This window comes from Oryctolagus cuniculus, chromosome 6 (assembly GCF_051225735.1).
Source record: "Oryctolagus cuniculus isolate XC-2025 breed Fujian yellow rabbit chromosome 6, ASM5122573v1, whole genome shotgun sequence".
Classification (NCBI taxonomy): domain Eukaryota; kingdom Metazoa; phylum Chordata; class Mammalia; order Lagomorpha; family Leporidae; genus Oryctolagus; species Oryctolagus cuniculus.
Window position 1 is genome coordinate 135,195,218 of NC_142872.1, and position 22,178 is coordinate 135,217,395.

A 22,178-nucleotide genomic window follows, 5' to 3' on the forward strand; every position below is an offset into this window, starting at 1 on the left:
AAGAGAAGATGGATCAAGTTACTTGAGCCCCTGCCACCCACATGAAGACTAAGATGAAGAACCTGGGCCCCGGCTTCTGCCTGACCTAGACCTGGTTGTTGGGGACATTTGGGGAGTGAACTAGCATATGGGACTGTGCTTTCACTCAACTCTCAAGTAGCAGATGGAAGTGTGCATGGTCCCACTCTCTGCCTTTCAATTAACTCACTATGGAATTATATCAGAACAACATTTAGGAAGCAAAACTTCTGGAAAAGATAAACAGCTTTGACTTATCTGGGCTTGGGATTAATATAGATTGGATATGACAATCTGACTGACAACAGTGTTCACTCTTCAATTACAAGAGTGATTGAGCTAGAAGGGGAGACAGAGGTATAGACAAATTTCTTGAGATCCAACATGGACCTAAAACAGTAATTTATTTATGATGAGTCTAAAGCTTATTAAGCAACTACAATGAATCAGAACCATTGAGAGTATTCGAAACATTGTGATAAACAAGCTAACATCCAGGTGCCTTTTAGAACTTCTGGGTCTCACAGGGTGGTGGGAGGAGAAGTGCTGAAGTACAATTATAAAGCAAGTACTTTATTTTGATACAGCTTCTATGTCAATTTTGCCTAGCCACTGCTCTTATGCAATTTCACCCAATTTACCTACATAAATATAACCTAGAAATAATTTTTATAACTCCATTGAGTACTATCAGACTCAGCCATCAAATAAAGCTGTTAAGTACCAAAAAAAGACTAGGAAAAGACAATCGCTGAGAGGAACACTTACACTCAGAGACTTTCTTTTAACCACTAAGATGTTGTGCTGGAGTTTAGATCTGGTAAATCAAAGACTCATGACCCTTATAATTTTGCTTCCATGAATTCTGTTAGAATACACTCTCCCTCAAATCTCTGTAAGACAAAGATATTCTAGGCCAAATCTGACAGAAATGAATATTTACTAATGATTAAGGATTCCCCTAAGCAAGAATACGTAATAAAGTACTAAATTTTAATAATCTCCATTTACAAAATGGAAAACCAAATCCTGGAATCCTGGGACAGCATGAAACCATACTAGGAAACATTCTTCAGGATCTTGATGCACACCGAAGGGGGAAAAAAAAAAAAAAATAAACAACAACAAAAAAAAAAAACAGATGAATTAAGGGGTTGAAACAAAATTCCAAAATGGAACAAAAGTGGAAAAAACTAAATCACCAGATAAAGTGTTTTCCAAATTTAAAAGTCATGCAAATCCCTAAGAAACACTAAGAAAAATAAATGAAAAAATCTTCAAAAGAAGTTAGTATATGAAACAGCCAAAAGTAAAAAACAAAAAACTACACATTTTTAAAACAAGAGCTTAATATCTCACATACCAATGGCGATAAATATCAAATGAAAAACTGAAGGTACAGGTAAAGATGTAGCGAAAGAGAGAACTATAAACATTACCAATGAGAATATAAAGTAGAAATTAATTTGTCTGAAGACGTCTGTAACTGTTAAATAAATATCCCTGAATATAGAAAAGGCTTCATATAACAAAGGAATTTTTAAAATAGTAACATCGTAATAATGTAGTTAAAAAGCCATTAAGAATATTATACTATGTAGAAAAAAACAATTGACATACACATATAACAACATCATAGTGTAATCTAACCACTAAACAAGGATCAAAATAGCACGACAGAACGGTTGATGTCATAGCGTTCAGAAAAAAAAGGAGGAAAAGTTCTTGTAAATCACACAGTCAACACTATATATAAAACAACCTGTAGAGAATAAGTGTCAACTGAAAGATTATCAGTACCCAAAGCAAACACTGTTTTATGGCGGTATGGAAAAATGTTAATTTACAGACTAATCAGATAGCCAATAAAGCAACCTACACAGAACGTGTTTTTGATTATTCACGTATCGTCTGAGTAAATTCTACTTATTTATAAAATCATAGAAATACTTTTTATAAAGGACTTACCACATGAGTAGTTTTTAATGTATTGCCATCAAATCTGCATAAACTGGAACTCTCTTCAAAGAAAATATCGCATTCTTCTAACTCTTGAGCATTACAAGGAGGTTTTTCTTTATCTGGATTTGGATTCTTAGACCAGAAAATAAAATAAAATAAATAATAATATAGCAAATAATTAAAAATTAATATGACCCACAAAAACATAATCAACAAGAATAGGCACAGACACAGTATGGACTGAGCAGAAAAAGACATCAAAAGAAGTATAAGCACAATCTGAAAAACATAAAGGAAAACTGAAAATGCTGACAGAAGCAGATGAATATTATAAAAACAAGAAACAAACTTAACTCCTAGATATGAAAATATAGTATCTGAAATGGGAAACAAATAGATGGTATTGACAACAATCATGGCAGAAGGTCTAATTAAGGGGCCTGCACTGTGGCACTGTGGCTAAAGCCTCTGCCTATGAGACCAGCATCCCATATAGGCACTGGTTCGAGTCTCAACTGCTCTGCTTCCTATCCAGCTCCCTGCTAGTGCATATGGGAAAGCAGCAAAGGACAATCCAAGTGCTTGGACCACCGCACCATGAGGGAGTCCCAAAAGAAACTCCTGGCTCCTGGATTTGGCCTGGCCCAACCCTGGGCCATTGTAGCCATTTGCAGTGAATGGAGACCTCCCTCTCTCTCTGTAACTCTGCCTTTCAAATAAATAAAATAATTTTTTAACAGGCCAATTAAAATTGAAACACATAAGAGGAATTCAAAATGTTCATGGAAAATTGAATTAAAAAATAAGCAATATAAACTTTCTGAACATAAGATTCATCAAGTTCAATACCAGTCATTTATTCCTTCTTTAAAGAAGTGAGGGTTCTGAAAAAGTAACAATGACAGAAGCCTATTTTACACTATTAACTGAAGAAATATCCGTGCCCTTTAAAGATTTTTGTTTTTGTCCCCAAAGAAATCGTTTATTTAATGAGTAAAATTTCATAAGCACAATTTAGGGATATAGTGATTCTTCCCATCAAACCCACCCTCCCACCCTACCACATTCTCCCTCTCAAATTCCCAGTCCAATTCTCTGTTAAGAAAACAAACAAACAAACAAACAAAAAACTATTCCTCAACAGTCAAGACAATGGTTGTTCAAGTCATTGCTTCTCAAAGTGCCAATTTCACTTCTACAGATTTCATTTTAGGTGCTCTATTAGTTATCAAGGATCAGGGAGAACATATACTATTTATCCCCTTGTAACTGATTGTCTTATTTCACTAAGTATGATGTGTTCCACATTCATCCATTTTGTTGCAATTCACTAGGTTTGATTTTTTTTACCATTGTGTAATATTCCATAGAGTACATATCCCATAATTCCTTTATGCAGTCATCAGCTGATGGACATTTAGGTTGATTCCATGTCTTAGCTAATGTGAATTGAGCTGCAATAAACATGGAGGTGCAGATAACTCTTTTATTTCCTGACTTCACTTCCCTTGGGTAAATTCCCAGGAGTGGGATGGCTGGGTCATATGGCAGGCCTATATTTAGATTTCTGAGATATCTCCAAACTGATTTCCACAGTGGGCTTAACAGTTTACATTCCCACCGACAGTGGGTTAGCGTCCCTTTCCCCCCACATCCTCACCAGCATCTGCTGTTGGTAAATTTCTGTATGTGAGCCATTCTAACTGGGGTGAGGTGAAACCTCATTGTGGTTCTGATTTGCATTTCCCTGATGGCTAGTGATCCTGAGCATTTTTTCATGTATCTGTTGGCATTTGGATTTCCTCTTCTGAAATATGTCTGTTCAAGTCCTTGACACATTTCTTAACTGGGTTGCTTGTTTTGTTGTTGGAGTTTCTTGATCTCTATATATTGTTTATTAATCTTTTTTCAGTTGCATAGTTTGCAAATAATTTCTCCCAGTGGATGGAAGACCTCTCTCTCCCTCTCTCTCTGCCTCTATGTAACTCTGACTTTCAAACAAATAAATAAATCTTAAAAAAATAAAGAGTCAGGCAGAAACAAATGAGGATAACGTGGACTCTCAATGATTTTGATTGAAACTACTGCAAAATTATCTGTGTTTCATGAGAGGAATGAGCAGAAGCACTGTCATGGTGGAGATGGGTTCTCTGCTGAAGGTTTTCTTGGTGTTTTTTCTGCTAAAGCTTTGGCTAACTTTCACGGCATAAGCAGTGTTATCATTCGTTGGCACTTCTGAAAGTCACCAAATAAAATGCCTTGAACATCCCAAAGAACTGTTGTCATGACCTTTGTTCCTGACTGGTCTGTTTTTGCTTTGACTGGACCACTTCCACCTCTTAGTAAAGTTGCTTTGATTATGCTTTATCTTTAGGATCTTACTGGTAAAGCTATGTTTCATCTCTTGTTTGAAGACTTTGAAGAAATATATCAGGATCATGTCTCCATTTCTTTAAAATTCCACTGAAAACTCTGCTCTTGTCTATAGCTGATTTGGGTGCAAAACTTTTGGCAATCATCAAGTAAGAAAGTCTGATCAGGCCAGCGCTGCTGCTCAATAGGCTAATCCTCCACCTAGCGGCGCCGGCACACCGGGTTCTAGTCCCAGTCGGGGCACCGGATTCTGTCCCGGTTGCCCGTCTTCCAGGCCAGCTCTCTGCTGTGGCCAGGGAGTGCAGTGGAGGATGGCCCAGGTGCTTGGGCCCTGCACCCCATGGGAGACCAGGAAAAGCACCTGGATCCTGGCTCCTGCCATCGGATCAGCGCGGTGCGCCGGCTGCAGCGGCGGCCATTGGAGGGTGAACCAACGGCAAAGGAAGACCTTTCTCTCTCTGTCTCTCTCTCTCACTGTCCACTCTGCCTGTCAAAAATAAAAAAAAAAAAAAAAAAAAAAAGAATTGTGTATGCTGAACCAATTAAGATGTATGAGGTGCTGATCCAATCTACTGATAATCATCGGTCCTTCCCAATTTGGGCATGAACAAGATCAATTTTTTCTGCACAAATTGATGTGGATGGTCTGCTGGTATGGGCTTCATCTTCAACACTGTCTCTTCCCTTATTAAAATGAGTTACCCATTGCAAGCAGTTGACTTCTTAAAACATTGTTCACCTAAATTTTTCATAAAGCACCAATGACTTCACTATTTTGCTCCCCAATTTTTTTTTTTTTTTTGGACAGGTAGAGTTAGACAGTGTGTGAGAGAGAGAGAGAGAGAAAGGTCTTCCTTTTTCTGTTGGTTCACCCCCCAAAGGGCCACCACAGCCGGCATACTGTGCCAATCCGAAGCCATGAGTCAGGTGCCTCTTCCTGGTCTCCCATGCAGGCGCAGGGCCCAAGAACCTGGGCCAACCTCCACTGCCTTCCCGGGCCACAGTAAAGAGCTAGACTGGAAGAGGAGGAACCGGGACTAGAACTTGGTGCCCATATGGGATGCCAGCGCTGCAGGCAGAGGATTAGCCAAGTGAGCCATGGTGCCGGCCTTGCTCCCAAATTTTACCATAAATTTGATATAGGTTCCCTCTTTAAGTTTAACAGAATTTATGTTTTGGCTCTTTTCAAACCTTCTTAGTGCCTCAAACTAAACACTATTCAGACATGCTATAACAAGCTAACATTGAATTTATTTTGTTGCAAATAAATTTTGAAATCCAGGGGCCAGCGCTGTGGCACAGCAGGTTAACACCCTGGCCTGAAGTGCCGGCATCCTATATGGGTGACAGTTGGAGTTCTGGCTGCTCCACTTCGAATCTAGCTCTCTGCTATGGCCTGGGAAAGCAGTAGAAAACGGCCCAAGTTCTTGGGCCCCTGCATCTGCGTTGGAGACCCGGAAAAGCTCCTGGCTCCTGATCAGTGCAGCTTTGGCCGTTGCGGCCAATTGGGGAGTGAACCAGTGGATGGAAGACCTCTCTCCCTCCCTCCCTCCCTCCCTCCCTCTCTCTCAGTCTAACATGTAATAAATTAAAAGAGGGCAGGAAGAATGGAAAAGTACTGTGAACAAATAATGGACACAACTTTTTCAAATTTGATTAAAGCTATAATCATACAGATTCAAGAAGGGAAAAGAATCCCCAGGATAACTTTTTTTTTAATAAACAAAATCTCAGCAAGTCACTGCTTAGTACTAATAAGGAGAAAATCCTAAAAGCTGTTGGAGGAAGAAAAAAACACTGTAGTGAGGTGAGTATAAAGATTTGAAAAACACCAAACTGCCTTCAGTTTCAGATGACAAGATTCTATGTTTATTTTTTCAAACACATCACTGGTGTTCAATCATAAACAACTTTCTCATAAATATCAATATTCCTTTGAAACCATCCAATTTAAAATGTAGTTAGCAGCAACGATCTACAACCTCAAACTAAGCCTCCACTCTGATCACTGATATTATCCCCAAAGGCTTTCACAATCAATATGTGCTGAAACAATCAGCATAGGGTAATGCAGCCTGCAGAGTTGACTGGGCTACAAAGTCAAAGTTTTATAATCCTAAATATGAACTCGAGGGACTTCTGAAATTAATCACTCCAGGCAAATATGAAACTTTCTTTATTTTGGCCATGTTTCTTTTTTGACAGAAACATTCATTTTCAATCTTCTTTCTTTTCTACCTTGGGAAACAACTAACACTATAGTATAAATGATTTCTTACACAATCTTTCTCATCACTACAATTCAAGAAGGCAGTAAGTTACACATTTTACATATGTTGATGTAATTTTTGGTAAATGAACTTATCACTGATGCTCTGGATACTGCTATAATTTGTTCAAATTCTTAATATAATCTTATATGTAATTAGATGGGAATATATTCAGTCTCATGCTCGAGTGAATATTGTGTTGTCATGGTAATCATTATAATGAATTACTTTCTCAGTCAGAAGTAACTATACTATAAATTATATATATACATATACACCCCTGAAGGATTCCAAGATCACCTAGAACATCTCAATGATGATAAGTTAAAATTATTAGCACATAAACTATAAGATTATAACTTTTGCCTCTGCCAGCACTGGTCATTTGATATGTACAGATACATATATGTGCATACCCTTTACACAATATGCCCACACATATATGTAATTACATAATGTAAGAAATTAGTATTAGAGATTCAATCCACACCACACATAATCAAGTCTGTTATATCAGGAAAAGCAAAGCAATGTTTGAAAAACATGGAATAATCCTCCCATAACATCCTTTTGGGTCAGTGGAAAGTCACATTAATATTTCAACTGCTTACCAGTTCCTCTGATGTCAAATGCATCAAACGTTCAGCTATTGCAGCACATTGGGCTGAGTCTCTTATAAGTTCCCCTTGTTTATCACCAATCACTAGCTCAGGCCATGTCATTCCTTCATTCTTCTTGATCAAGGAAATCTCCAAGCTATAGGTTTAAAAAAGTAATGTTGTATTAAGCAACTTATAAAATCAGTAAAAAACAGAGGATTCTTCCATAAGAAATTGCTATCTTGTTCCTTTTAGTTTTTATATGTGACAGAAAACCTCTGTTCCAAGAGAAAATGATTTGGATTTAATATACAATAAGAAAGTACCACTGGAAATGGTACATCAAGTTTGGAAAGCACAGGACCAAGAATGGAAAGTACTGTTGTAAATCAGGTATCACTGTATTTTATAGCATTTAAGTAACAAAAGTAAGGGCAGCAAGTACCATGAGACATTTGTCGGGGGTAGAATAGGGATGGGGTAGGCATAAGGCAAACCGGAAAAGGCCTGTAACAAAAGAGTACCTCTTTGTATGTGGAACTAACAATTAAGTTCATTTTCACAAATTAAAAGAAAAGTACACAATTATTAATATAAAGGCCAGGAAGATTAAATCAATGAAAATGTATTTTTAAAAATTTGCTTAGGGGTTGGCAATGTGGCACAGGCAGTTAAACTGCTGCCTGCAAAGCCAGCATCCCAGTCCCAGCTGGTTCCACTCCAATCCAGCTGCCTGCTAATGTACCTGGGAAAACAGCAGCAGATGATCCCAGTGCTTGGGCCCTTGCTATCCATGTGGTAGACCTGGATGGAGTTTCAGGTTCTTGGCTTCATCCTGGCCCAACCCTGGTCATTTTGGGGGTGAACCAAGAGATGGCAGGTGTCTCGCCCTCTCTCTCTCCCCTCCAACTCTGTCATTCAAATAAATGAATCTTTAAAAAAAACTTATTTAAAATCTAATTCTGTACTTTCAAGCCATTAAACATACTTCAAATGAATAAAGGGGGCCTGTCAAGAAATACTGAAATCAAGAACTAACAGAGCAGGGAAGGGAGAAAGAGGTAACTAAGGACATGTGAGAATAAGGAAGTGGGTCCCCTTTCCTTTGGTATAAGAAAAGAAATGCAGGTAAGATGTTTGGGAGCAGCTGTTGCCGTTAAGAGAGAAAAGTGGGTTGCTGTTAGTTGCTCCACAGCAAAGAGACCAGACCTTTAACACAGACCATCTTTGGTGCATGTGTGCTACCCTAACTCACGCCCCAGAACATAACTGCAAGCAGACAATTACAATACAGTAGGCCGGCGCCGCGGCTCACTAGGCTAATCCTCTGCCTGCGGTGCTGGCACCCCGGGTTCTAGTCCTGGTCGGGGCGCCGGATGCTGTCCTGGTTGTCCCTCTTCCAGTCCAGCTCTCTGCTATGGCCCGGGATTGTAGTGGAGGATGGCCCAGGTCCTTGGGCCCTGCACCTGCATGGGAGACCAGGAGAAGCACCTGGCTCCTGGCTTCGGATCAGAGCGGTGCACCGGCCGCAGCAGCCATTCGAGGGTGAACCAACGGAAAAAGGAAGACCTTTCTCTGTCTCTCTCTCTCTCTCACTGTCTAACTCTGCCTGTCAAAAAAAAAAAAAAAAAACAAACAAACAATAGTACCTATTATCATCATTATCAAACAGAACACGCAAACTTACCAGCTACTCTTTTTGAAGGGAATTCTTACAGCATTTTAAAGTTTTCTGAAATTGCTTATTTTAAGGCACTACACAAAATAATATCTTCCTTGTATAATATGAGTCCTTAAGATTAGCACTGAAAATCATCACATCAATAATGCTGAAATTTAGTTATATCTTCTAATAAAAAGCTAATGTTGATAATGATGAGGATGAGGATGAAGATGATCATAATGACTGCAGCTTATACTTAGCTAATGCTTATCATATGTTGGGCTCTATCTTACATTATGTGTTTTAACTCATTTACTGTTCACCACAACTATATAAGGCACTTTTATCATGACTATTCTAAAAGTAAAAAAAAGGGGGGGGCACTGAGAGTTTAAATAACTTTCAAGGATTACAATCTAGTAAAGCTATCTGGTTCAAGTCTATGTTCTTCTCTACTGCACTATTATTTCGGAAAAAATATATATAGGGGCCGGTGCTGTGGTCCAGTGGGTTAAAGCCCCAGCCTGCAGCACCCAGCATCCCACTCGGGTGCCGGTTCGAGTCCCAGCTGCTCCTCTTCCGATCCAGCTCTCTGCTACGACCTGGGAAAGCAGTAAAAGATGTCTCAAGTCCCTCCGCGTGGGAGACCTGGAAGAAGCTCCTGGCTCCTGGCTTCAGATCAGTTCAGCTCTGGCTGTTGTAATCATTTGGGGAGTGAACCAGCAGAATGGAAGACCTCTCTCTGGCTTTACCACTCTCTGTACCTCTATCTTTCAAAGAAATAAAATAATTCTTTTAAAAAAAAAGCATATATGTAAATAACTATTAAAGAACTTTTACACACTGACCCAAAGATATACACACTATTCATAGTTGCTAAATAGATTTGAGAGTTTATACAAATCTTCGTTATAAAGAATTTCTATATCATCAGTAATTTGTCCACCTAACCAATCCAACTGTATTACTAAAAGTGCATTTCTGTATTTTAAAACTAGCATCATATCCTTCCACCCAAGCAGAAAAGGAACATACAGGGGCCGGTGCTATGGTGTAGCAGATAAAGCCACTGTCTGCAGTGCCGGCATCCCATATGGACGCCGATTCAAGAACCGGCTGCTCTACTTCCGATCCAGTTTTCTGCTGTGGCCTGGGAAAGCAGTTGATAGCCCAAGTCCTTGGGTCCTTGAACACGGTTGGGAGACCTAGAAGAAGCTCCTGGCTTCTGGCTTTAGATCGGCTTGGCTCCAGCAGTTGTGGTCATCTAGGGAATGAATCAGCGGATGGAAAACCTCTCTCTCTCTCTCTGCCTCTTCCTCTCTGTGGCTGTGCCTTTCAAATAAATGAATAAATCTTAAAAAAAAAAAAAAAAAAAAGAAGTGGCCAGAACCATGGCTCACTTGGCTAATCCTCTGCCTGCAGCGCTGGCACCCTGGGTTCTAGTCCTGGTGGGGGCACCGGGTACTAGTCCTGGTTGCTGCTCTTCCAGTCCAGCTCTCAGCTGTAGCCCGGGAGGGCAGCGGAGGATGGCCCAAGTGCTTGGGTCCCCGCACCCGCATGGGAGACCAGGAGGAAGAACCCGGCTCCTAGCTTCGGATCAGCACAGTGCCGGCCATAGCGGCCATTAGGGAGTGAACCAATAGAAGGAAGACCTTCCCCTCTCTCTCTCTCTCTCTCTCCCTCTTTCTCTCTCTAACTCTGCCTAGCAAAAGAAAAAAAAGGTACAACTTACATAATAAACATCAGATTAAAATCTCTCCAAATTTCCAGATGCAGACATATGAAACAAGACCCCCTCAACTTACATCTTACACAAAAATCCATTCAAAATGGATCAAGGGTCTAAATCTACAACCCATGAAAATATTAGAGAACATTGGAGAAACTCTGCAAGACACTGGCATAGGCCAAGATTTTTTGGAAAAGCTCCAGAAGCACAGGCAATCAAAACCAAAATTCACAAATGAGATTGCATCAAGCTGAGAAGCTTCTGCACTGCAAAAGAAACACTAAGCAAAATAAAGAGGCAACCAACCAAATGGGAGAAAACATTTGCAAACCATGAGACTTATAATGGATTAATATTCCATCAGGGAAATGCAAATCAAAACCACAATGAGGCTTTACTTCACCCCAGTTAGAAAGGCTCTCAAACAGAAATCAACAAACAATAAATACAGGCAAGGATGTGGGGGAAAAGGTACTTTAATCTACTGTTAATGGGAATGTAAACTGGTGCAGCCATTGTAGAAGACAGTATGGAGATACCTTAGAAATCTGAAAATAGACCATATGACCCAGCAAGTCCACCCTTGGGAATTTACCCAAACAAAATGAAATCAGTATATGATAGAGTTATCTGTACCCCCTCGTTTATTGCAGCTCAATTCACAAGAGCTAAGATGTCCAGCAACTGATGACTCTATAAAGAAATTATGGTATATATACACTATGGAATACTACTCGGTGGTTAAAAAAAATGAAATCCTAGCCGGCACCGCGGCTCAATAGGCTAATCCTCCACCTGCGGTGCTGGCACACCGGGTTCTAGTCCCGGTTGCTCCTCTTCCAGTCCAGCTCTCTGCTATGGCCCGGGAGTGCAGTGGAGGATGGCCCAAGTGCTTGGGCCCTGCACCTGCATGGGAGACCAGGAGAAGCACCTGGCTCCTGGCTTCGGATCAGCACAGTGCCGGCCGCAGCGGCCATTGGGGGATGAACCAATGGAGAAGGAAGACCTTTCTCTCTGTCTCTCTCACTGTCCACTCTGCCTGTCAAAAAAAGAAAAAAGAAAAAAGAAAAAGAAATCCTGTCTTTTGTAACAAAATGGATGCAACTGGAAACCATTATACTTAGTGAAATGAGCCATTCCCAATAAGACAGATACCATCTGTTTTCCCTAATCTGTGGTAACAAATACAGTACCTAAATGTAACATAGTGAGGTAAAACTGACATTTTGAAATCCAATGTTTATTTATAGTCACTACTATTATGGAACAGTGTTTTCTTCTTCATACCATTTAACTCTCTACTTAGTGTAAGGTTAATCTTATGAGTACCAAGTAAACTGAAAATACATCTTTATAAAAATGAAGAATGGGAGTAGGAGAGGGAGGAGGAAGAAGGGTGGACACATGGGTGGAAAATAGCACTATGTTCCTAAATCTGTAAATATGAAATACACGAAATTTGTATACCTCAAATAAAATTTTAAAAATAGGGAAAAAACTATAAAATAAAATCCTTCCAAGGTGACACATCTTAATAGACACAAGTAATTCAATCAATAAAATCTGATCAGAGAATTTTGTTGTGCCTACCAGTATCTTTGTTGTGATAATACTAAATGTTTCTACTGAATGCTGAAACTACTTACATAAAGTTCAAGTATTACTCTCGCTTTATGAGGTTATTCTTGATGGTTCACATTTAATAATAAATCTTCCCTCAAATATCTCATTACTAAACAGAATATGTGGTATCTTTCTAGACAAGGTGGTGAAGGAGCAGGAGGAAGATGGAGTGCCTGGAGAGGCCGGCCTGCATGCACTGTGCACCTCGGGAGCCTGATTGCTTGTGGAACGGCTGCCTTGGGAAGACCTGGCCAGAAGAGAAGATGTTTGTTTTTCACAAGCCAAAGATGTACCAAAGCATAGAAGACTGCTGCATCTGCCAGGCCAAGTCCTCTAGCTCCCACTTCACCGACAGTAAGCTCTACGGGAAGGATTTCCAGAGCTGTTTTGGGTTACACGAGTTGCGTTCTGGAGACATCTGCAACGCCTGTGTCCTGCTGGTGAAAAGATGGAAGAAGCTACTGGCAGGATCCAAAAAAAAAAAAAAAACTGGAAATCATGTGGTAGATGCAAGGGCAGGACCCAGTCTAAAGACCACACTGAAACCAAAGAAAGTGAAGACTGGAAACAGGATGAAAAGCAACCAGATCAGCAAACTGCAGAAGGAGTTTAAACGCCACAATTCTGATGCTCACAGTACCACCTCAGTGCCCCTCCAGCTCAGTCTCCTTGTTACAGTAACCAGTCAGATGATGGCTCAGATACAGAGATGGCTTCCAGCTCCAACAGAACTCCAGTTCTTTCCTTTTTAGATCTCACCTACTGGAAAAGGCAGAAGATCTGCTGTGGGATCATCTACAGAGGGTGTTTGGGGGAAGTGCTCATCGACATGCACCTCTTCAAGCCTTGCTGGAACAGCAAGAAGCCGGCTGCCAAGCTGCCGGCACCCCAGGGCCCCGAGCCGCTGCCCATGGCCCCTCAGGAGTGGTGACCGCCACCCACGGGGCCAGGCGGCAGAGCAGCAGAGATTATGCGAAGACCACGAAGCGACAAACTGACCCTCTTAACGTTTTCACTTGGATACATGCTATTCTGCCAAAAGACAATTTCTAGACTAGTTCTGAATGGGTTATCTTCCTCCCAGTTGCACACATTCTGAAGCCAGTGTCTCGCTTACTGAAAGAATACGTGTACATAATATTGAAGATGCTGAGTGTTTCATAGGAAAGCTGAATGCTGCTCTAAAGTGCTCTTTTTTTTTTTTTAATTAAATCCACTTCTGATGAATGGAATTAGGGGAATTTCAGGGGACAGAGATGGTATCTGTTAAATGATAAGCCACATGTAGTTGTAATCCTTCTGTACTGAGAAACAATGGTTGGGGCAGTTTCTAATTGGCTGGCGGTCCTTGTTTTCCCTCCCAACAATAAATTGGTAGTAACCCGGTTACAGGACTGACCCCTGGCGCTGGAATCCTGAGGTCTGGCCCAGGATCTGGGGGCTCAAACCCGTACTACTGACGATGAAGCAGGAGTGCGTCCTGGGCAGGAGATGCTAACTTCTCAACAGACAGGGGTCACTCAGCTGCATAGGTTGCATCCATGTCACCTCCCTCATGTTCATGTTTGATCCAGGTTTTAATTTCCATGACGTCCCACAGCGGAGGCAGAGCTCCGCCCCAGGGAACGCGGATCCCAGGTTAAATAGGCTCAGCTAGTTGAGAAACAGAGTGAAGGCACGCTGCTCTGGGGACTTGCCTGGCTTGTGTGGCACTGGCTCACCTTGGGGACTAGGGGGAACTCTGCCACCAATCTGGGCTGTTCCATTCCCGCCCTGGCTTTTATCTCTTGAGACCTTTGTAAAGGTTTTACCTGAGTCGAGCCTGCGTCTGACTTCTTATAGCCGACTAGGGCTTTTGGTTTTTGTTTTGTTTTTTCTCGTTATAATTAACATAAAATTGAGTAAAAGGACAGAGGCATGCGCGAATACTAATACTGGCTATGCTTTGACTTTTTAGTCTGGCTTTCTGATCTCCATATGTGACTGTAAAGCCCTCCGCTTCTGAGATCCTCATTTTTAAAGCTTCTCACTTGAATCCACGCCAAAGTATTCTCATTGCCTCTTTTCTAGAAGTCCAGGAAAAACAAACAAACAAACAAACAAACAAACATAAAACCCTGTTCGGATAGACCCCTTGCAGGAGGAACATCACGCTTACGGTGCCGGGAATCAGTGCTTATTTTTAAACTGCAGTTTTAGGTTTTGGGTAGTGTAACCGACGAGTGAGCCCTGTAGTTCTCTAGCTCTTGTCTGAACCTAACAGGTTGCATTTCTTCTTTGTGGGAAAAAGCCTGCCTGCTCCCGACCCCACACGACCCTGACTCCCACTGCCTCAAAAGGGGACGCAAAGGTCAACTGTTATCATCCTCCATCCTGAGTTACTTCAAAATGGCTTTGTTGTTTTTCTTTTTTTGTACATGTTGGCTGCAGTACTGGTGGCAGAATACACTATAACGTGAGTTATCTCTACTTCTGTATTTATTTATTTATTGCTAGACCTCAGCCACCGTCTTCTCCCCTGCCCCCTCTGCCTGCAGGACATACTGTGTGGAGTCATGCACTTTGTATTAATATATTAGACATCTACAGATCTGTTTTGTACTTTTTATACTGTTGGATACTTATAATCAAAATTTTTACTAGGGTATTGAATAAATTTAGTCTTATTAGAAAATAAAAAAAGACATAAAAAGGTTTTTAAAAGACCCTTTCAGTATTGCTAAATAGAATACGTGGAAATATAAAATGTCTTTAAAAGAAGTTTTCAAGTAGGTTTTGGTATATTAAAAAATGTAACTAAGTCATCAAATGTCTCCATTAACAAAATGAATTTGGAATATCTGTTGTTAGAATCTAAAACTTTTTGAACTAGTGAAGTATTTCTTAGCTTCCTATAATTCAGACTTACATCAGACTCACAGGGGTCATATATTACTAATCAAGAACCAAACTTCCAATATCTAACTTACCAGTATGCAACATTAACCAATCAACCAGGAATATACATCTCTGATCAAATTTAATTTTAAAAATTAACTGCCTAGTACTATTCGTTTATCTTACTGAATTCAATTACTAAGACAATTTAAAACAAAAGAATGTGATTTTATTAGATAAACTGATTGGGGAGTGAGGTATCTGGGAAAACAGACTTGAAAAGAGGCATGGAGGTAATAGCAGAAGATTACAATCTTCTGAAACATTAAATCGTTTTACCTTTAAAATATCCTTGATTCCCTTTATTGAGATGTAACTTATAAATTCACATATTTTAAGTGTAACATTCACTGAGTTTGACAAAGGCATACACCAGTGTATCTCAGCAAAGACACTGAGGGTTTCTACCATACATCCAGGAAGTTTCCTTGTAAGCTTCTTCAATCAATTCTAGACCCTAGAGGTAAACACTGTGCTAATTTATGTCATCAGAGATTAGTTTTACCAGTTCTGGAACTTCACATATGTGGAATAATACAGTTTATATTTTTTTGTCTCTGGCTTCTTGCAATCCATATGTTTTTCATTCATTCATACTGCTGTGTCTATAAGTTTTTACTGCAGAGTAGCATTTCATTGTATGACAATACCACATGCATTTATTCACAAACACTGGCATTATTTTCAGTTGCTAAAAGTATACATTTTTTGGCTTTGTTTTTTAATATGTATTTCCATTTCTCTTGGGTAACTATCAAGGAGTTGTTACTAAGTTAAAAATAAGCATATGTTTAACTTGGTAAGGAACTGTTAAACACTTCTTTTTCTTTTTCTTTAAAGATTTTGTTTGCTTATATGAAAGAGTAACAGAGAAAGAGCGAGAGAGATGTCTTTAATCTGCACGTTCACTCCCCAGATGGCCACAGTGGCCAGGGCTGAGCCAGGCCAAGTCAGGAGACAGAGCTTTAGCTGGGTCTCTCATATGGGTGACAGGGGCCCAAATGCTTGGGCCATCTGCTGCTTCTTTTTCCCAGACCATCAGTAGGGAGCTGGACCAAAATGGAGCAGCCAGGACATGAACCAGTGCCCATAAGGGATGCCAGCGTCCCAGAGAGTGGCTTTCCCTGCTATGCAACAATGCCAGCCCGTTAAACATTTTTCTGAAGTGATTGTATTACTTTCGCTCAAACCAGCAACACATGAGTTGTTGGTGCTCACATCCTTGTCAACATTTCACCCCATCAATCTTATGAGTATTAACCATCCATTGGTCTTTCATTCTGGCTTTAATTTCCCTAATGATTAATGATTACTTTTTTAGGTACTGACTAGACATTCATGTATTTTCTATTGTGATATGTCCATGCAAATAATTTGACCATTTTAAAAACTGGATTGTCTTTTTATTATGAATTTGTTGGAATTCCTTATACATTGAAAATGGAGGTCTTTTGTTTGACTTGAGTACCACAAATCTTTTTTTCCCTGTCCATGTCTTAGATTGCTTTCTTACAAGCTTCTTTAGAAAAACAGAAATTTTTAGTTTTGATTGCAAAAACTGTGTTTTGATGACATTTAATTTCATATATTTCTTTTATGGCTTTTTTTGGGTCCTGGATATACACACTTCACAAAAGATATGCAAGTGGCCAATTCCATAAAAAAAGAAATTATTCACCATAATATTCAAAGAAATATTAATTATTCCACTTGTAGGAATTTACTATTCATTTATGCCTACACTTGTGATATATACACATAGACATACATACAGCTATTCACTGTATCAAAGGATTGGAAATAATCTAAATGTCCAACAATTGAAGATCAGTTTTTTTTTAAATGATGGCTCAGCTAATGGAGTTAAATACTATGAAAACCATAAAAAATATGAAAAAATAGTTACATATTATTTACGGAAGATCTCCAAGATTAATTGTTGAGAGTGAACAAAAAGATGTATAATCGTGTATATTTATTTTATTTTATTTTTATTTTTTTATTTTTTGACAGGCAGAGTGGACAGTGAGAGAGAGAGACAGAGAGAAAGGTCTTCCTTTTTGCCGTTGGTTCACCCTCCAATGGCCGCCGCGGCCGGCGCGCTGCGGCCGGCACACCGCACTGATCCGATGGCAGGAGCCAGGAGCCAAGTGCTTTTCCTGGTCTCCCATGGGGTGCAGGGCCCAAGCACCTGGGCCATCCTCCACTACACTCCCTGGCCACAGCAGAGAGCTGGCCTGGAAGAGGGGCAACCGGGACAGAATCCGGCGCCCCGACCGGGACTAGAACCCGGTGTGCCGGCACCGCTAGGCGGAGGATTAGCCTAGTGAGCCGCGGCGCCGGCCCTAATCGTGTATATTTAATACTCACTAGCAACTTCTTTTCTTAAAAAAAGGAAAAAAATACATACTACTTGAATACATAGAAGAAGGATTTCTAAAAGGAAATTGTAACAGTGGTTGTGAGGAGTAGAAAGGTGGATGGCAGGCCTGGGTCAGAAGAACAATTCTCACTGTATATCCTTTTTTATATTTAAAGAATGGGATTGAGTTATACAGTTAGCAAATCAAAATTAAATTTAAAAAAACTGTATTAAAAAATTCAAAAACTGCCAACTAAAAAATATTTTCACCTGTAAATACATATTATTGTAATTACTGTATACAGAGCTGATAATGAAAAGTACTACCATACACTGCTTGCATAGCTATACTAGATATCATCAATCTTAACTACAATTATGCTCTTTCATATTTTCATTTTTAATCTATCTTTCAAAAAATAATGAGCAGCACAGACCAAACTATTGATATCATCTTTGACAAAAACCATCATGAGAATAAAATTAAAAATAGTAAAATTAAAAATAAAATTCTAAATACAGACATCATTAAAGTACCTGTTATTTTCTTTAATTATCCATGTACTGCTTTCATGATCAATCAATGAATAGAGCTTTCCTTCCAAAATCTGCTGATCCCTCAGCACAATGTTGATGTGTTCTGGCAGAAACTGTACTTGAATGTCTTCCTTCCTACTGTCTTCTGGAAGCCTTATTGTTACTGTCAAATCATCTTCAGTCTGTTGCCAATAATACAGAGGTTCTGTTTGGAAAATAAATCATTATGTAATCCAAAATTGGAAACCACAACACATAAAAGAATGCCCGCTAAAAGAACCTTAGCGTATTTCCTAGTGATTGTGCCATAAAAAAAGGAATTATAAACATACAGAACTCCATGGGGAATTTTGACTCCAAGAGTTGTAGCAATTGTCCTTGACATTTTCTTCTTCAGACTTACCTAATGTTCCAGGAGGTAGGTACTTATAAGATATACTAATGAATGCAATCCTTTATTTGCATCTCTCTCTGCCTCCTTGTATACCTCTCCTGCCTCCCTCTTTCCTTACACACACGCACACAGTAGGTTCCCATTTCAGAAGAATACAAAATATGTCTCCCATAGAAGCTAGCCAAAGTACTTTATATATAATCACTGATGGATAATATATTTTGGAGTCTACTAAATAAAAACCACACACATTCATAAGGCCATAGAACCTGACCAACAAGAAAGACAGAATGTTTTAATTCCCTCCCCACAGAAAGTATATGGAACACTTAAATAATTTTTTCAACTGATTGCTTTAAGTGCCTTTGTATGTATTTAGATTGTAATTAAAATCTTTGAAAGAAAATAGTAAGGTAGTTGAGAAGCCAGTTAGGATAATTGCATCCCATACTGGAGTGCCTGGGTTTGACTTCTGGCTTTCCATTTCAGCTTCCTGCCAATGCAGACACTGTGAGGGAGCAGGTGATGCTTCAAGTAGTTGGGTCACTGCCACCCACAAGAAATTAAATGAAAGCTGTATGTTGGAAGAAAGAAAAAAAAGGGGGGGGGGCACAAGGTCTTAGCTATCTAGGCAGAATGGTTCCAAATATTAACACATTCATTCATTCCTGAGCAATTGCTCACCAGAGTTTTCAGAAGACATATGGTCTAGCATATGAATACCTCTCCTGGCAGCATTTAACATTAAAATTAAGACAGAATGGTGGATTTATCTGAAGATGGATCTTAGGGGTAATTTAACAACAAACAAAAAAACCCCACATATGGTGTTATCAGGAAACCAAGGTATCAAGAGGCTCAATAAAAGACCACCAAGCATATTTTGTATCAAAGATGCATATATATATTTTATATATAAATATGTATATTTATATATATAAAAAGCCCTGGAGAAAACCTTTTCCAATATGTACTAATACTTCCAAAAACTTACAAAGAACTCATTTTCTTAACTCTATATGAAAACATGAAGCTAATTTTCATTTTAATCATTACATGATTTAACACAAAAGGAAGATTTAAGAATGATAGGTATAATTATTAAATATGTAAAAATTACCATTAAGTAAATTATACTATACTCTGGCTAATAGTTCTGTAATGATCACACAGGGGTTTTCTCATAAATATCTGTAAAAGAGTACATATTCTTTGGTACAAATACAAATTTCTGCTGAAAGACCTTGTTAATTTTTTCATTCTAAAACCTTATCTTTATTTGTTCATTCAATACTGACAAAACTTAGTGATTCTGCCTCAAGGAACCTTTTTTCAGATTACTATGAAAGTAAGAACATATATATTACTTAGTTATGTTTCAACACATACATGCGATGTGCACTGCTCTCAAACCAAGGCAATCGACATCTCTCCCTCTCTGTTACCAGGACTGGAGCCATGAAGTACCTCTCTTCTCTTTGCTCAGAAAACAAACTTATCCCTTCTACAAATCAGATAATTCTGATTTGGTACCCTCTATCCCCTCAACCCTTCCCTGTCTCCCTCCCTCTACTAATTACTATCATGTTCCAACTGAGTTGTCTTAGCTTCCACATATGAGGAAGAACATACTGTTCTTTCTCACCTTAACATACTGTCCTCCAGCTCCAACCACCATGCTGCAAATGAAAGCATTTCATTCCTCTGGTAAGTATTTATTAAACATCTGCTCAAGCACACCAAGATATAGATGTATTTAAAAAATAGTTTTGGTAATTAAAATAACAAAACAATTACAACTGTTAAATCAGTTCACACTAGTTAGGTAGTATATTTTACTGAGAACTGTTGTGGGAAATATAAAAGAAAATAACAAAAAATTAAATATCTACCTTGCCCTGGTAGAAACTATAACCTGACTGGAAAGACAAACATATAAAAATATGAATATACATAAACACAAAATAGCTCTAGAAGGATTCAAAGTGAAATTACCTTTGATTTTCTCTGACGTGTCCTCATCCATATTTTCTTCAAAATTTTGACCAGTCTGAACAAACTGGAAGGATTTGTAGGAGGCAATCATGAGACCATTTCCATCAGGCTCAATAGCTGCATAATGTGGCACCGATTTTCCACTGAGAGTATCCCGCTTAATGATTTCATATTTTTTAGTATCTGGAAGATAAGAAAGTAGTTTAAAAAAAATTACCAAAAACGCACAAGAAAATTCTGAAAATATGTGAATATTAATCATATATTTTAAATTGACAAAAAGGATAAAAATTTACAACGTAACTATCTGTAAATTAGTCCCTATTTTAAAATATTGGAGCTGATGAACTTTGTTCTAGACGGGGATGTCTAATGTGGTAGTTAAAGGCTGCAAGCACCTATTTAATTAAAATTAGGTAAATTTTCAAATTCAATTTCTCAGTCACACTAGCCACATTTCAACTGCCCAACAGCCACACATGGCTGCCACCATGAATGGCACACATATACAACATGTCCATTTTACAGAAACTTACATTGGCTAGCAGAGCTCTAGACCTTCAAAGTGACTGACTGACCTGAAACATCAGCTTCTGAAGGACCTACCTTCTCCTTGACTAAAGCCTATCTACTTTCCCATATGATAGGCATCTTCTGAAAAGAGCCACAAAGTGAAGATAAGGGAAAAGTGCCTATTCTAACTATTAACAAGAGATTTTCTTAAAATAAAATACAGAGTAGAAATAATTTTTATATAGATCAAAGATAAATGTGCTTGTCTACCATAATCAAACATAAATAATAGCACTTATAACAATGAAGACATAAACAATGAACTGCATCTCTGAAGTTTTTGGTACATTAACTAAATTTATTCTATGAACACAGTTGTTTTTTTGCTTTGAAAAGTATTCACAACATTTCACCTGAGTTTATACCTTTACTTATACTGTTACACTGTTTTAATTTTTTATTTTTAAGATTTATTTCTCTATTTGAGAAGCAGAGTTACAGACAGAGGTAGAGACAGAGAGAAAGGTCTTCCATCTGCTGGTTCATTCCCTAAATGGCCGCAACAGCCAAAGCTGGGCCAATCTGAAGCCAGGAAGCAGTTGCATCAGCTGGGTCTCACACATGGGTGCAGGGGCCCAAACACTTGGGCCATGGTCCACTGTTTTCTCAGTCCATAACAGAGAGCTGGATCAGAAAAGGAGCAGCTAGGACACGAACCCATGCCCATATGGAATGGCAGCGCCACAGGTACAGGCCTAGCCTACTATGTCACAGTGCTGGCCTCCACACTGTTATATTGTTAAAGTGGATTGTATTTTGTAAGATCCAAATTGAGTAACTGAAAATCCTAACTCAGTGTTATGTTTTAAACAATAATATGTTCTCAAACATCTGTCATTGTTTTTACTCTAAATCCTCACCTACATACACACATTCAATTCATACATATTTAAGAGTAGGCTTGCAACTGCATGTATCAACTAAAACCTCTATTCTTCCTCATAGGTACATGCAGGGCAAATCATCTTATCCACCTTTGAAAATCCAACTGTAAGCATTATGTATTTTATATTACAGCTTTTCCCATTGTGTGAGAAGGAAAACAACAGGAACATCTCGAAAGGTAGAGTCCATCATTAAGTAAATGGGGATTGCCAGACTAAAACTTTACATCTCCCTAAAAATCTTTAGAAAAGTTAATAT

General features: G+C 39.0%; 1 protein-coding gene and 1 pseudogene across 3 annotated transcripts in view; one reads left to right on the top strand and one right to left on the bottom strand.

The window, feature by feature from the left end:
* The window catches only part of NUDCD1 (NudC domain containing 1), an 87,617-nt gene that overhangs the window by 29,236 nt on the left and 36,203 nt on the right, over positions 1-22,178 (bottom strand). For all 3 annotated transcript variants that reach the window (XR_016235885.1, XM_002710736.6, XM_089335588.1), the window contains exons 5-8: positions 20,463-20,645; positions 18,074-18,278; positions 7,235-7,379; positions 1,987-2,112 (exon numbers count right to left, since the gene is read on the bottom strand). Coding sequence is in view for 2 of the 3 variants with exons in the window: in XM_002710736.6 (XP_002710782.1) it covers positions 1,987-2,112; positions 7,235-7,379; positions 18,074-18,278; positions 20,463-20,645 (659 nt within the window). In the remaining variant the exon portion in view is untranslated. The remainder of the gene's footprint in view (positions 1-1,986; positions 2,113-7,234; positions 7,380-18,073; positions 18,279-20,462; positions 20,646-22,178) is intronic.
* On the top strand, positions 12,023-13,269 carry LOC100347729 (SIN3-HDAC complex-associated factor pseudogene; annotated as a pseudogene).